The 15,916-nt window shown below is 55.6% G+C and overlaps 1 protein-coding gene across 1 annotated transcript in view; it reads right to left on the reverse strand.

Annotated features, from left to right (window-relative positions):
- TBC1D9B (TBC1 domain family member 9B) overlaps window positions 1-15,916 on the reverse strand; it is a 40,296-nt gene that overhangs the window by 4,041 nt on the left and 20,339 nt on the right. The window contains exons 7-18 of the mRNA XM_029941149.1: window positions 10,560-10,721; window positions 10,171-10,321; window positions 9,478-9,692; window positions 7,838-7,955; window positions 6,476-6,761; window positions 5,871-6,000; window positions 5,643-5,741; window positions 4,812-4,880; window positions 3,577-3,817; window positions 3,196-3,261; window positions 1,676-1,747; window positions 1,424-1,474 (exon numbers count right to left, since the gene is read on the reverse strand). Of these exons, the coding sequence (XP_029797009.1) occupies window positions 1,424-1,474; window positions 1,676-1,747; window positions 3,196-3,261; window positions 3,577-3,817; window positions 4,812-4,880; window positions 5,643-5,741; window positions 5,871-6,000; window positions 6,476-6,761; window positions 7,838-7,955; window positions 9,478-9,692; window positions 10,171-10,321; window positions 10,560-10,721 (1,660 nt within the window). The remainder of the gene's footprint in view (window positions 1-1,423; window positions 1,475-1,675; window positions 1,748-3,195; window positions 3,262-3,576; window positions 3,818-4,811; window positions 4,881-5,642; window positions 5,742-5,870; window positions 6,001-6,475; window positions 6,762-7,837; window positions 7,956-9,477; window positions 9,693-10,170; window positions 10,322-10,559; window positions 10,722-15,916) is intronic.

Below are 15,916 nucleotides of genomic sequence, written 5' to 3' on the forward strand. Positions count from 1 at the left end.
AAGATGCAACTGAGGGCCCGACGGTCACTTCAACCTGTGACCGACCACCACACTGGCTGATGAGGAAGTTTATGGACATGAACTCTGCACCTGGTGCTGTCTTTCTTTTTCTTTCTCAATACTTATTTATTTTTGGGAGAGTGCAAGGAGGGAAGGGGCAGAGGGAGTGGACAGAGGATCCAAAGTGGGCTCTGCCCTTACAGGATTACAGCAGCGAGCCCAATGCGAGGCTCAAACTCAGGAACCCCAAGATCATGACCTGAGGCAAGGCCAGATGCTCAACTGACTGAGCCACCCTAGTGCCCCTTGTGCTGTATTTCTTTTTCTTTTTTTGTGCTGTATTTCTTAAAGTGACACCCTTGCTGGAGTTGGACCGCACCGTGCTTCTCATGGGGACCATGAACGTGGGGAGCAGCAGGCTGTCCAGTTCTCCCAGACCTGTGGGCGGCACGGCCACTGGGGACCTCCTGGTGGGGCAGCATCCCAGTGCTGTGTGGTGGCGGGCAAGGGCACACCTCTCTGGGCGCCAGGCTTCTCACTGTGGAACGGAGACCCACTGCCTGGGTCTACGTGGTGTCTAAGCACAGGGCTCTGAACCCCCAGTCCCTGCCTTAACGGGAAACGCCTGGGAAAAGCCTGAAGTGCCCTTGGTTTTCGGGAAACGCCTGGGAAAAGCCTGAAATGCCCTTGGTTTTCGCAGATTGTAACAGAAGACACCTCTGCTTTGTTGGTTTGTGTATTGAAATCCAGGTCCTCAAGTTTCATTTCAAGTTCAAATTAAGCCTTTTGACACCGCCAGCAAGACTGCCCTGGGCGACTTGATACCCGCTGTTTTTAATTTTTCTTGGGTTTGTATTACCCAAGATGGGGATTATCTCCCATGGGGGCTTACAGGATGTGGTTTCGGTTGGTTTTGTAAATCCGTTATCTACCACCAGCTTCACTGCCAAATCCCAGGCCCAGAATGCCCCCTTCATCCTGGGTCTGATGCCCCCAGGACGGGCTCTAGTTGTAGCACCAGGAACGACTTAAAAAAGGCACTCGACAGATGTATTTCTCCCCAACGAAAATGTGTAGAGGCATGAGAAAGGAGTACCCCCCCTCCCGCACCCTTGCGGTCTGTTTCTCACCACTGTAACGGTGGCACACTTTCCCTATGAACGCGGCGACGGAAGGAGCACCTCCTGCACGCGACTGTGGCGCGCTGCCCTGGTGTCTGCGCACTGGCCACTGCTCTACGTGTCCTCGCTGACCACCCCCTCGACAAGCATGGAGACCGCCCCTCAACGCCCAGTAAGCAGTGGCTTCGTTCTGGGTTCTCCTCAGCGGGACCAAGCGTGTCCAGGGCTCCTGCCCATGCAGCGTAGTGTTAGAAAGACACGGACCAGCACAAAGCAGGTGCCCCTGACCCCCAGGGACTGACCTTGAGCCTCCCAGGGCAGGAAAAGTTCCAGATCTGAGGCCAGAGGAGATGCTGGAAGGGACAGCGGAGGAGAGGTGGAGGAGAAGGAGGGAGGCCAGGGTCCAGGAAGGCAGAGACAAGAGAAACAGGAGTGAGAATACCCCCGGGGCCCCGCCCAACACAGTGCACGTCCCAAGCCCGAGGAGGGCTGCAGGCCGCCAGTGTGGGCCCCACAGCAAGGCTGCAAGCTACAGCTGGGCCAGCAGCGCTCACCTTCTGAGGAGCTGTCCTCTGTGAAGTAATGGGTCGCTTCCAGGGCTGACTCGGCCTCCTCTGAGCTCAGGGCTGTGCTCAAAGAGAGAGGCACGTGAGGGCAGGGGAAAACAGTGGCACTCACCAAAGCAAACCTCCCGGTCCCCGAGGGAGGCCCGGCTCCCCGCAGGACACCACGTGCCCATGACGTGGGGTGTGGGCGAAGTGCTGCCGGCAACCACTGACCCCGGTTATCGCCCCTTTCTTGACTTGTACGTGGTGTTTGAAAACGTCCTCACATATCCCATCTAAAACCCCAGTCAGTGCAGCTCTCCTGCCCTGACGGTGTGGGGTGTGGTGCCGAGGATCCTGCAGACACACGTGCAGGGCCCGGCCACGAGTGACTTGCCCTGCTCCCCTGATGCATCTCAGGCATCATTCCACGTCAGCATCACTACTTTGTGAGTTAGCAGTCCTCTGGGTTTCCGATCCACAGGGTTCTTGGGTGGGAAAGGCTCATTCTCCCCATGGTATGGATGGGGATGCGATGGGGGCTCAATAGGTGGCGCTTGGGGGAGATGGCGGGCGTGGGCTGTGGTCCACAGGAACCCTGGATGCGGCAGGGCGGGCAGAGGTGCTCAGGAGCTGGCGAAGGTGGCCTCATGTGCTGTCACCTGTAGGATCCTGGCCCTGTGGGTTCTACCCAGCCCAGGCCTTTCCCTCAGCAGGGGCGGAACAACCTTCCCAAAGGCATCCCTGAGGCTGCTGTTCCTTGAATTACAGGGTAAAACCAGCCACAGGTGAGAACACCTGTGGCACCAGCAGGGCCTTCCAGCTCTGGCTGCTCAGAACAACCCCCCCCCCCGCCCCGCCGCCCCCAACAAGGGGCTTTTAACCCGTGTTCTGGGCCAATTCAGCGACAGCCTCTAGGGTGAGCACAGCACCAGTGTTCTGAAAACCACTGAGCCCGGGGCAGGGACCCAAGGCAGCTCTAGCCCAGGGCAGAGGCCTTTCCCCATCTTGGAGAACTCTCCACATGGCTATCCTTGCTGAGGTGGGTGAGCTCTGCCCGCACAGCCGGACCCCAGAGACTGTGGGATCCGGCCTGGCTCAGTCAGGACTGGCTGCTGGGCACCCCCTACCCCATCCTGTGGCTTGTCGGCATCTCCGGCACGTTCGGGCCTGACCTACAGAAGCCGAGGGAGAGCAGCTCCTGCCCATGGCGCAGTGGAGCTACCTAGGCCATTCTGAGGGCCTTGGCAGTGCTCACAGGCTGACCCCCTGGGGACAGACAGGAGCTGCCTTGTGTCTTACCCGGGTCCTTGCCTGTGGGCTGAGTCCTCCGAGACAGTCCCTTCCAGGTTATGGCCCTGCCCCAGTGCCCTGACCTCCTCCTCCTCCTCTGTCAAGGTGTGGAACCCCTACGAAGCCTGGGCCCCCCAGGCCTAGCACCTCACAGAGGCCCGTGCCCTGGGACACCGCAGCCCCAGCTCCGTATCCACGAGAGGCCATCGGCTGGTGAGTGGGGGAGGGGCTCTCACCTGGGGGCAAGTGCAGTTTGTAGAGCGCCTTGAGCTTCTCCGTCAGGTCCCCATGGTACATCCCACCTGTGGAGGAAGGCCAGTAAGGAGGCATGCTGGCTACGGGGCACCAAAGCCCGATGGCCGGTCCACACTGGAGTACCTGCCCTTCCAGTCACTTCTGGTGGGTCCCTCCTCATACCCTGACTCCTTTCTGGAGACGTCTCTGGAGCAAGCCCCAGGCCTCCCACTGTCCCCAAGCTTCACCCTTCCCAGGGTCTGCGGACCCAACCTGAGGGAGGGTGGAGACCCCTACATGTTCCTACTGGGAACACTGCAGGGGGAGGACTGGCTGGGCTGGCATCTGGAGGCTTCCTGAGGAAGGGCCCTGGGGCTACTCACTCATCCCCGTCACAAACTCCTTGAAGTTGATCAGAGAGTCTTTGTTTTGGTCCAGGAGCCGGAACATGCGCCCCGCCAGCACAGGCGTGTGGGGGCCGCAGGCCCAGGGTGTCAGGCTGGCGAAGAGCTCCCGGAACTGGCCTGCGTCGATGCGGTACTGCTCCAGGTACGGCAGGCTGGGGTCCCGACGCACAGCCGTGGGGCGGCTGCTCCCCCAGTACTGACTTGCCAGGTGCTTGGCCTGTAGAGGGCGCAGCCTGGTGAGATGGCCTGGCCTCCCGGAGTCTGGGCGGTTAGGATCGCCAGGCTGGCCAGCGAGTCCTACTTCCTCCTCTGTCTGAGTCTGAAGGGCACCGGGCTGGGGAGCACTAAGCCAGACACGGCATCTCAGAGAACCTCCCATGTGGGTACCCCCAGCCTCTTGTTTACAGGAGCTGGGACACAGCAGGTGAGAGGCAGCACTGACTGGACAGTTCTGACCAGGAGGCTCAGCACGGTGGCCACCCTGGGTGCTAAGCCAGACAGGCAGGCAGGCAGGGACCAATAATTACAACAGTGTGGACGGTACCATTTCTGCCTGGTCTTCACAACTCCCCCCCCCCCCCTTTTTTTTTTTTTTTTTCTAAAACTACTTGCAAAGAAAAGGCTTTTTTCCCCTGAGAGAAAAGAATGACCTTGGAGCTTTGAGGATAGTCCTGCCATTCTTAAACCTGCCTGCATGTCTAAGCACCTGGGTCCAGCCATGCCTGAAGCTGTGAAATTCCTAGACTTTCCAGTAACATGAGCCAATGCCTTCCTTCTTGTATAAGCTGACTAGCATGGACTTTCTGATACTTTAACAAAGTATCCTGCCTCAACTCCACAGCGGATTAAATTCTACCATGTGAGGTTTGTGGTAACTGTATCTGAGGGTGTTTTTAAATTTTTTTTTATTTTTTTATTTTTGAGAGAGAGAGAGAGAGAGACAATGTGAGCAGGGGAGGGTCAGAGAGGGAGGGAGACACAGAATCTGAAGCAGGCTCCAGGCTCCGAGCTGTCAGCACAGAGCCCGATGCAGGGCTCGAACCCACGAACCATGAGATCATGACCTGAGCCGAAGCCGGACACCTAACCGACTGAGCCACCCAGGTGCCCCCTGAGGGTGTTTTTAAATCGATGTCTCTTCTGGCAGGAGGTGACTGCATGGAGGACGCATTTAGGGGATGGAAGGTCCTACCCTTGCTCTAGGCTGTCACCTTAAACACCATGTAAAGGTCCTCTAGCTCTTCAATGGAGAAACCAATGTCCCCAGGTATAGCTCGGACCTAGAAGGAAAGAGAAACAGGATGTACTGATGGGTTCTCAAATTCTAGCTCTTGGAGAGAATTCCCATGTGGATGCAGGTTAAGACACAGAGCACCCTCTTAATGTTGCCAGCTGGCCAAGCACACAATGGCAGCCCATTCAGGGAAGAAGGTGTGGGCCACACGCGTACCCCTGGTCACCCATCCTGTTACTCAGTCTACACTCTCCAAGCTCCTTGGTGAGCATGCGTGGGGTTGGGGGTGGAGGTCCACTCAGGTACACAGGGTGAAGGGCAGTCATTTAGTGACTGGTTTCTGAATCTCTGGAAAGACTGGCCCTGGCTTTTTGGCAGGCATCCCAGAACCTCCCAGTAAATTCTCTCTCCAGAGCTGGGGAGGACAAAGGCTTGCAGGGGAGGCACAGTGGGCTGGGTGGGTGGAGGGTGGCTGAGTGTCGCTGCCCAGGGGCAGGGGCAAAGCCAGGCCGGAGGGCTCAGCCCACAGTAGGATGACACTTGGCCTTCAGGCCCTGAGGTCAGAGCTTTGCAGGGGTGAACCTGGGAGCAGAACATAGTGACCACAGAACAGCGACCAGCCCTCTCCCACCTCCCCAAATCTGCACCTTCACTCCTGGAATCCAGACCCGTATAAGGCAGCACCAGGGGGCTCTGTACCTGGCCCTGTGGGCAGGTGTGAGATAGCAAGGCAGGAGCAGCCCACCTCGATTGCCACACCCACCCCTGCCAGCCACCTGAGGCCACTGGAGCCCTGCCCCGTCCATACCACGCTCCTCTTGGCTGTATCCTCCAGGGACTGGATCACTTTCAGCCTCTGCTTAAACCGCATCTGTTCAATGTCGTCAGCCCTCAGGCTGCTGAATTTCTACAGGCCAAAGGTGATTCGGTGAGATGAGGCAGAGTCACGGAGCAGAGGCCTGCCACTGGCCACGGCCGCCCACACCCACACACCCGGGTGGAGCAGGCTGGCCAGACAGCCCCGGAGGGTGCTGACCTCGTACGACACCTTCAGGAGGTCGAAGATGTCCACCTCTGTGGGAGGGCCATCTCCACTGGTCAGCAGGGCGTGGAGGTGGGGGATAGGAGGAGAGACACTCTGCTTATTGATCACATTATCCAGGTATCTGTAAGGATTAAAGGACAGAAGCCTGGACCACCCACAGGCAACAGGGATGTCCTACCTACTAAGTGATGTGGGGAGACCTGGTTTGCCCAGACTCCCCAATTAATAAGCGAGCGTGCTGAGGACGGACAGCTTCCAGGAAGGCAGGAGATGAGCTGACGACTCTGCAGCAGGAGAAGGGAGAGCCATGCCCCAGAGGATGTCCTGGCAAATCAGGGATCCCCCTGGAGGTGGCAGAGAGGCCTCCCCTCTCATGGGGCCTGAGCATTAACTCTGGGAAGCCAGGCTGTCCTCTGGGGGTCTCCATTTTGTCTCCCACCTGAAAGGAGGCTGTCCCCTGCTGCCTGGGCTGTGCTTGGTGGGCACGTCACCAAATGCTGAGTGCGTTGCACCCAGGGCTGCTAAGGGGTCGGGCTCTGCCATCCAGGGGGAAGCCGGCCAGCAATCCGGCAGGAGGAGGGAGTTGGCTCAGTCACCTGCCCAGGACGGTCATGGCCTCGCCCTCGTCACTGCAGCCTAGCAGCTGCTCCATGTTGGCATCCAGGATGGCCAAGGCCACCTGCAGGATCACCTTGATGCCCTCATAGAAGAAGCAGTCAACAATGACCACGGCACTCTCGAAAGGCATGACGCTGAGGAAAAGGGTCAGGAACCAGGAGAGCGAGATGCTGGAAATGACCCCCAGGTCCTGCATCTTCTCGGAGAGCTGGGGCAGGAAGTCTCTTGTCAGCTCTTCAAAGATGCCTTGGTCCACCAGGGCCCCTAGGGAGAGGGCGAAGGGGTCTGGATGGTAAGTCCATACCCCTGGCTCAGATAGGTCCTCGTGGGGGGCCCCAGGGTGAAGGGCAGGGAGCCCATCTGACCCCTGGTCAGCTCCGCTCACACAGAGGCCTGGAGGGGGTGGGGTGGAGAAAACAAGAAACACACCCTGTGGGGTTCCTTTCTACAGCTTCCAAACCACCATGTGAAAAGAAGAATTTCTTCCACTGTAGTTGGGTTTTCCTTTGGGGAAATACAATTTTCTCCCTTCTAGAAGTGTCAGAAGTAGTAAACAGGGGCCTTGTCGGGGGCTTCTGTGTGTCCTGCCCTGAAGCTTGCGAATGGATGTGACTATAATGGACCCCAAAAGGGGGGACCCTCAAAACCAAATGGTAGGGGAAAAACATCTTAGAACAGACTTAATTATATACATAATTACATTTGCCAGTTTCCATTTCATAGCACTGATTCTACTGCCTGCGGCCCCTAACAGTTGAAGCTGGGTGGGTGGGCGTGTGGGATGTCCTGCATGCTCTGGCTGGGACACTGGACATGTTGTACAATAGAAAGGCTTAAGGGGCAGCTGGGGGACTCAGTCGGTTAAGTGTCCAACTCTTTGATTTCGGCTCAGGTCATGATCTCACGGGTCGTGAGTCTGAACCCTGCTTCGGGCTCTGCGCTGAGAGCGTGGAGCCTGCTTGGGATTCTTTCTCTCTTCCAATCTCTCTGCCCCTTTCCTGCTTGCTCTCTCTCACAAATACATAAAAATAAACTTAAAAAAAAAAGGCTTAAGAAGAGTTGGATGAATGAGAATTTAGGCCCTAGGCTCTCGCTTAAAAACCACCGACTGTGTGGTATCTTCTCATTGCCAGCCCCTCATAGGGCAATGTGGAAAGCCTGGGCAGGATGGCCGGGGTCTGTTTGGGTCTCACTTTCTAGCCTCCTCATCTGCAGAAAGGGAGCCGTGGCTGTCCATAGCCCACTGCACGCCTCCACTCGCTTGTGCTGTGTGCCCAGCGGAGAGCCTGGCACAGGGAGCCGCCACCCCCGCGGGGAGCCTCCGGGCCCCAGGCACTCACCTACCACCCTGGTGTTGTAGTAGTCTGGCAGCATGCGCTCACAGAGGGCCACCAGCAGCCAGAAGGCCTCCTCCTCACTGCCGTAGAGCAGGAGCACTGAGGTGACGATGTTCATGGCCTGTGGGCACAGAGACAGCCAGGGGAGGCTCCTGGAGCTGGCCACTACATAAAACTGCCCTGTTCCCCACCCCCACACCAGGGGCCTCCATGGCCTCACTTCTGCAAGCAAATCTGACAGTGACAAACTATCCCACCCAACTCCATGCAATTTGCTGAAAGGCAATTTGCAGGAAATCAATTTGCAAAAACCATCCGCCAAGTCCCTCATGTTGGCCAGTGGGCACTTGGCTGGCCAAGGAGGAGGAGGCACCTATGAGTGTGAGGCACTAGTTCTTCAGAGTGGTTTCTGGTGTCAGAGGTGTGATGCGAGGTCAAGCAGATGGGGAAGTGAGCCACACGTGATAGCTACATGGCTGCAGGGCGGCCAGGGACAAACAGGGCCACACATAGTCTGACCCGTAGCCGGGCTTGTAAGGAAAATGCTTCAGTGTGGCGATGATCTTAAAAATTCTAGAAGCCACAGCCTGACTTTCCATGCACTGGCGACATGTTGTGCAGAACGCTGGTTTTACAGAAAGTGACTTTTGAGGAGGTGGTGCTTCCTCTGAAATACAGACGGCAGTCTCAGGAAAATAGAAAGCCATGTGACCGGGCCAGAAAAATGTCCCCTGTGTGTAAAACCAAATGCCGCCAGAAATGCAAACCAAAACCATGCTGAGATGCCACCTCACTCATGCCATGAAGCCGGGTTCTTAGCAAAAGACCAGAAAATGAGTTTGGGGAGGACGTGGGGTGACTGGAAGCCTCGTGTGCTACTGGTGGGAACGTAAAGTGGTGCAGCTGCTGTGGGAAGCACTATGGCATACCCTAAAAAAAAAAAAATTAAACGGAGGATGACCGTATGATCTGGCAAGTTCACTTCTGGGTAGATGTGCCAAAAGAACGTAAGCGGGGACAGAGTGCCCATAGCCGTGTTACTCCCTGGAGCCAGAAGGCAGAAGCAGACCCGGTGTCCATGTACAGATGGACAGACAGACCAAGTATGTAGAATGGAACAGTATTCAATCTCCAAAAGGAAGGAGATTCTGACATGTGACATGACGCGGATGAAGCTTGAGGACGCTGGCTTACGAAGCCAGCCACGGAACCACCATGTGTGATTCCACCGGGATGGGGCACATAGAGCAGGTGACTCCATGAAGGCAGAAGGAAGAAGGAGACTGCCAGGGGAGTGGACTCAGGGGCCCAGGGCTTCAATTTTGCAAGATGAGAAGAGTTTTGGAGATGGATGGTGGGGACGGTCGCACAAGGACATGCTTCATGCCACCGAAGCATATGCTTAACATGCCGTGTATGTTTTACCACACACAATAAACAGTCAAATGGTCCAGGACCCGGGCCAGGGCACTCAGAAGAGCGAGGAATTCATAAGGTCTCTAATCACACCTCCATCTGTGATCAGGCTCTTCCTGGGGCGCCGGGGGGCCCAGTCACAGTGTGTGAGGCCATCGCTACGGCCCAGGGCGCCAGGGCTCTGCTCGTGGGAGCTGTAGCCTCTGGACCCGGCCAACCCCCTTTACCTGGCAGTAGCCGATGGTGGGGTTTCGGAAGGCGTAGGCGGTCAGCACCCGCCGGAGAGCAGCGATCCCGAGCTCGTTCTGGAAGGCGGGGTGCTCAGGCATGGAGCGGTGCAGGTCTCGCTCGATCTCCTCCGTGGCCAGGCTGTACTTCCCCATGGACTTCTCCACCAGCTCCTCGTAGTAGCCAGGGTGAGTCACCATCTCGTTCCAGGCCCCTGTGGACACACAGATGGCAGCTGTCTCTCCCCTTCTCCCCCTCCCGGGACTGTGGGGGCAGTGGCAGGGCAGGCTGGAGATGTCAGTGCACCACAGAAGAGAAGTGCAACTCTGGGGTCCATTAGGAGGGGTAAGACAAAGAAAGGTTCCCTTGTGACGGCTCCTAGGAGGGTCGCCCCCACCAGAGTTTCAATGGCATTCTCATGAAGCCATCCACGTGGCCGAGGAGTGTGCATGCTGTCAGGGCCTGTCCCCAGGAAAGGAGGCCTCAGAGGGCCTGCCTGCCTCTCACTGCAAGTGGGAGGGTACCATCTGGGAGACAGAGCCCTGCCCTTGGTGTCTGCTCCCCAGGACGGCTCTCCTGACAGCTGAGAGCCCCCATTTCAGGCTTGTAAAAGGCTGGCAGCTCCTGCCTGGCTGACTGCGTGGAGCTCTCTGCAGGGGCCCTGGGGCGTCCTGGGGGGCCGGGGGGCTCACCAGAGAAGAGGAGCCACAGCTCTCCCCTGAGGCTCTCGGGGATGCCTTTCAGCACCAGCTCCCGCGTCTTGGCCGTGCGGTACATGCACATTCCGCGCCCGTACTCAAAGAAGTGAATGTTCCACGACTCCTCTTTCATCTTCTCCTTGGCCTGAGGGAGAAGCAGACAGGGTGTGTGAGCACCAGCGAGCCAGGGTGAGGCCCGGGTGTAGGGCCCTCCTCCATCTAGAGTGCAGACTTGCAAGGGCTCCTGGTAAGAATGCTGAGGCCAGGCTGGGCTTAGCACAGCTCCGGCCCCAGGCGCCTAGAGCCTGCGGTGAGCGGCTGTGCCCCGTGGCCTCCTCCCAGGCCTGGGTCCTGCGTGGCAGTGGAGTCATGCTCTGGCTCACCCACTTGGCCCCCAGGTCCTCCACTGGCGAGTTTCTCTGGAAGAGCCTGAGCAGACCCTGGGAAGAGGTCGGTGCGTCCTGCACGCTGGAGCTTTGGCGGCCACCAAGGGCTGTGGAAGGGTTGGTGGGCTGACATGACGCCTCTGGAGGAGCGGGACACAGCTGAAAAACACAACGCACAAGGGAAAGCACCGGTGAGTGAGCCCCTTGTGGAGACTCTGGCTTCCACGTAGGCCACGAGTCCTGGCGGCTGGACCGAGGTGGGTGGGAAACATGGGCAGAGAAGCACCAGGTCTGGCCAGCCTCTGGGGGACAGACCCTGCTGGCCTCTGAAGGGACAAGTACGCCTGATCAGATTGTTCCCAGGCGGCAGCACAGTAGTGCCGCCCCACTTTTGAGCACATGGCCCCTGGCTAGGGATCAGCTCATGCCGGGACTGTCGGGAAAGTGCCGCGGGCCCCGAGAGCCCAGGCGAGGAGTCCCACAGGGACAGTGGAGCAGAGGCAAGGGGACATCGGGGCCAGGTGGGCCAGCACAGTCCTGACCTCTTGCCCTTTCCAGATCGACAGTCCTGATTGAGGCCATCCCTCCTGTGTGTGCCCTTGATGACTGCTGAGTGAGGCAAAGAGCCCTCTCCTGTCCTCTGTCCCTCAGGCAACCTGTCCACCGTGCCCTCAAGGGGCCCTCAAGGAAGATGGGGCTTCCGGAGGGCTGGCTTTCGCCCCCAAAGCTCCCCATTTCTGTCTTCCTCTGGTCCATGTGTGCAGTGTGTGGTGCAGCCTTCAGTGGCCACACTACCTCTTTGCTCTGGACACTTACGCTGGCTTGACTTTGGGTTCTCCTCACCAGTATGCGGTGGCTTCCAGCACACTAGGACTGGGTGTGTGGGAGGAGGGGTCCCCGCCTCTGCCACGGGGCACACCCCCCACAGGGGCTAACCACAAACAGGGCCTTGTGTTAGAAGATGGCCCCCTCCACATAGGAGCTTCCCACCCCACAGACACCCCACAGGCAGATGTTCCGGGAACATCTCAGGGTGGGGGGCTGGCAGCAGGGAAGGGCGGCACGGGGATGAAGGTCTGCAGGAGAGCCCTAACCTTCGGGGTCCTTCCCTGGGTTTTCTGGAGCCCCTCCCCCAGCAAACCTATCTCCTCAGGAAGCACCGGCAGTTGTGACCCTTCAGGAGTGGTGCAGGTGAGGCCTCACATCTGCCCCCTGCGTGTCCACTGTTCAGCCTGCAGGGACCTGACTTCCAGGTGAGCTTGCCGTAATGGCCTGTGCTGGTCTTGTCCCCTGGCCCAGAGGATCCGGTAGTCCTGTCTACTCTCCCCTCAGCTCCCTCCCTTAGCACCTGGGGGCAGGAACAACACTGCTCTTAGGTGGACATGTGTCACTGGCCCCTCTCCTGCCAGGAGCAGCTCCCCATTTCTTTGTGGGGGGCACATGTTCTCTGCTCTGGGCCCCTACACTTGTGGGCTCCATTGAGAACTGGGGTGATGACCCTGAACTAATCAGCTTTTCCTGACCCCGGGCTCAGGGTGGGTTGGAGGCACTGTGTCACCCAGGCGCCACCAAGGAAATGCCGTGGTGACCGCAGGGAATGTCAGGAGGAGCCAAGGAGGATGCAGGGGTTGCTGCCAGCATCCTGGTCCACACACCACCCGGGATCAATGCCCTCTTGGTTTCTGGGCCAGTAAGCTCCCCCTCTGAGTGTCATGCTCCAGTCTGGGTCCTGTCGTCTGTGACGTGCCCCCCCTGCCCCCCATGGTCCCATCCAGCAACTGGCAGGGGTGGGGTGCTGGATGGCTTCCTGCAGTACCTCATTGTCTCTGTACTCCCAGCAAGAAAACCTGCTTCTTGCCTGTGGTGACCGTATCACAGGGAATACATGCTACACTCACCAAACTATACTCTTTGGATACGTATGGCCTGTTGTGTGTCAATTTCTACCACAGAGATGCTGTTTTTCATAAAAAGGGGGAAAAAAAAGAAGAGAACTCCACTAAGTTCTTATCCACAGTGCATCCCTCTGCCCTTGGCTGATTTCAGAAATTCAGAAATAGGAGCGCCTGTGTGGCTCAGTCGGTTAAGTGTCCAACTCTTGGTTTCGGCTCAGGTCATGATCTCATGGCTTCGGAGGTTTGAGCCCCACATCAGGCTTCACGCTGGCAGCCTGCTTGGGATTCTCTCTCTCTTCCTCTCTCTCTGCCCCTCTCCGACTTGTACTGTATCTCTTTCTCTCAAAATAAATAAACTTAAAAAAATAAAAAGAACTTCAGAAATAAACTTTCATGACAGATTGTTCAATCCACAGGGCACAACTCCAGTCCAGACCGACAGAGCCCTAACCCAGAGATTCTGCTTCCCACCTGAGGCTCCCCAAAGGGACCAGGACTGCGAATGGACTTGTAGGCCACAGAGCACCTCAGAGGATCAAACCCTCAGTGCCGGAATCGGAGATGGACTCAAGGATGTGGCCTTGGCAATAACCATCCGTGTGACAGCTGCCTGCCAGGCAGTGAGCTCCCGGGCCATGCCACCTGGAGTCCTGCATTTTCCCAGGCCAGTCCCTCCCCTTCCAGCAGCTGACCGTGTCACACATCCCTCCAGAGCAAACCTCCTTGGTTTTGCCTCACTTCCTGCAGAACCGAATCTCGAACCTCTGGCCTCCAGTTTAAGCAAGTGAGTAGGAAGAACACGAGAGCCGTCACAGCCGCGCCCCTCGGCCAGCCCCCTTGCGTCTGTGGCCTCGCAGGCCAGCTGGGCCCCCTCCATTCTGGCTCCGAATCTCGCCCCTCCACCTCCAGGCCCTTCCTCTAGGCAGCTGCCCCCTACACTGACTGGATCAAGCCGGCGCTGGCCCCACAGACCCTCCGATGTGCTTCAACTGAGCTGCCCACTTAAGGAAGGATCTGTGTGCTTTTCAGAGTGTATGTGTTACGCTCCTACTGAAAAGTGACCTCTGTTGTTCTCGGCTGACCTTTATACAAAATTCTCAAAAGAGTTGTTTAAACTTCCTGTATCCTTCCCCACCACCAAAGTGTTCCTTTATATTCTAAGCTAGCTTTTTTTTTTAATGTTTTATTTATTTTTGATACTGAGAGAGACAGAGCATGAGAGGGGGAGGGGCAGAGAGAGAAGGAGACAGAGAACCAGAAGCAGGCTCCAGGCTCTGAGCTGGCTGTCAGCACAGAGCCTGACGCGGGGCTAGAACCCACAAACGTGAGATCTGACCTGAGCCGAAGCCGGAGGCTTAACCGACTGAGCCACCCAGGCGCCCCTAAGCTACCTTTATAATAATATCTTTATCTAGTACCCTGGTCTCTTCTTTCTAGACCCTGTCAACTCCCTGCTATGAGCAATACTGAAATTAGTGAGTAACCCTTTCCTCCCCTCTTTCCCCTCTTTCTCTGCCACCATACAGTGATTTACTTTCACTTTTAGTGAACGAGGCAGGCGGTGAGCTTATTCTACTTTCCAGCCTTCTCATCCCGTGTTTTCATTGCATTGTCTCTCATCAGAGCATAGACAACGTACACAGTGTCTGTCAGCTTCCTCCACATTTGCTAGTCTTGTTTCTACAAATACACTCCACATGCCTGCCGCACCTTCAGTCAAAGCTTCTACAAACTTCTCTGGGTTGTCTGGACATTGTTCTTCATTAGATCCCTCAAGAGTTGGTAGATTTCTTAAATTCCTACATATACTTTACTTACTGCTTGAACCTCAGCTTGCCAGATCCAATATAATTGGGGCATAATTTTTATTAAAAATTGTGTGTCTTTAAAATGTCACTTTGTATAAAATGTTTTCTGAAAGTCTGATCCCAGGGGCAATGGGTGTCTCAGTCGGTTAAGCACCCTTCTGACTCCTGATTTTGGCTCAGGTCATGATCTCATGGTTCATGAGATCGAGCCTTGCATTATACTCTGACAGGGGAGCGTGCTTGGGATTCTCTCTCCCTCTCTGCCTCTCCCCTGCTCATGCTCTTTCTCTCTCTCAAAATAAATAAGTAAACATTAAAAAAAAAAAGTCTTATCCCAGTCTGATTTTATTCTTTCATAAATGACTTGGTACTTTTGGACTGGTTGTTCTCTCAATTTTTTCAGATCTTTAATTTTTTTAATGTTTATTTTTCAGAGAGAAAGAGAGAGAGACACAGAGACAGAGAGTCAGAGAGACAGAGTGTGAGTAAGAGAGGGGCAGAGAGAGAGGGAGACAAAATCCGAAGCAGGCTCCAGGCTCTGAGCTGTCAGCACAGAGCCCGACGCGGGGCTCGAACTCATGAGTTGTGAGATCATGACTTGAGCCGAAGTCCAGAGCTTAACCAACTGAGCCACCCAGGTACCCCTCAAATCTTTAAATAGTGTTTACCACATTCTGTAACAATACTGACTATTCTGTACCAGTTTTCCCAGAGGTACAACAGGCCCTGCCACCGTGCATGTTCAAGTCTTTTTATACTCAGAAAATTTTTGTGACTGGTAGTTTCTATCAGTTGCTTTTCAAAGCTCTTTGGTTTTCGGTTCTGGGGAGCTACATTATACAAAGTTGGATTTTCTTTGCCTGACTTCTTTACCATGGCTCTTGGCTACCTTTTTCTCTTCCTTCCCTTGTTTTGCCCTCTTCTGACCCCCAACCCTTCCTTCATCCCTTGGTATCTATTCATTGTTGCATTCTCCTTGTGTGATACTTATTTCTCTTCATTTTCTTTTTTTTTTAAGTAGGGTTCACACCCAGAATGGAGGCTGATGCAGGCCTTGAACTCAAGACCTGAGCTGAGCTCATGAGTCAGACACTTAACTGACTGAGCCACCCAGGTGCCCCTGTCTTTTTCTGTATGTCATATTTGTTTCTGAAATATTTCTGTAGTTTTTTTTTCTAATTCTTTCCTAAGTCCTGTCAACTCTCTTTTCTTTTGACTCATCTTTCTGTACTTTCTAAAAGTCCTATTTATACCATTCTTCAGTAGTTTCTGCCATTTTTCTAATTCTTTTTAGATCATTTTGAAATATTAAGGTACAGTTTTCATCTGCTTTGGAGGGATACTATTCTGATGTGGTTTCATTATCTCTGGAAAGTTATTTGGTTAATTTCCCCCCATGATACCTTTGTGTGGAGTGCAATCACGATCTTCTGTTCCTTGTGTTTACGTGATGTACCTTCTATACTTTGAGGAGGATGTCGTGCATGTCTGGGAGACGTGGGTCGGGGTAGCTTTCCTCACTGAGCAGCTGGGGGGGGCATCTTCCGCTGCACCTCTCTGTGGAGCCCCCGATCATCTCCTCTAGTATCAGAAGCTTCTCTCTGTTTTACCCCCGGGTTCCTGCCCTGCTCAGTCCCAGGTCTGCTTCTCC

This window comes from Suricata suricatta, chromosome 6, assembly GCF_006229205.1.
Source record: "Suricata suricatta isolate VVHF042 chromosome 6, meerkat_22Aug2017_6uvM2_HiC, whole genome shotgun sequence".
NCBI lineage: Eukaryota > Metazoa > Chordata > Mammalia > Carnivora > Herpestidae > Suricata > Suricata suricatta.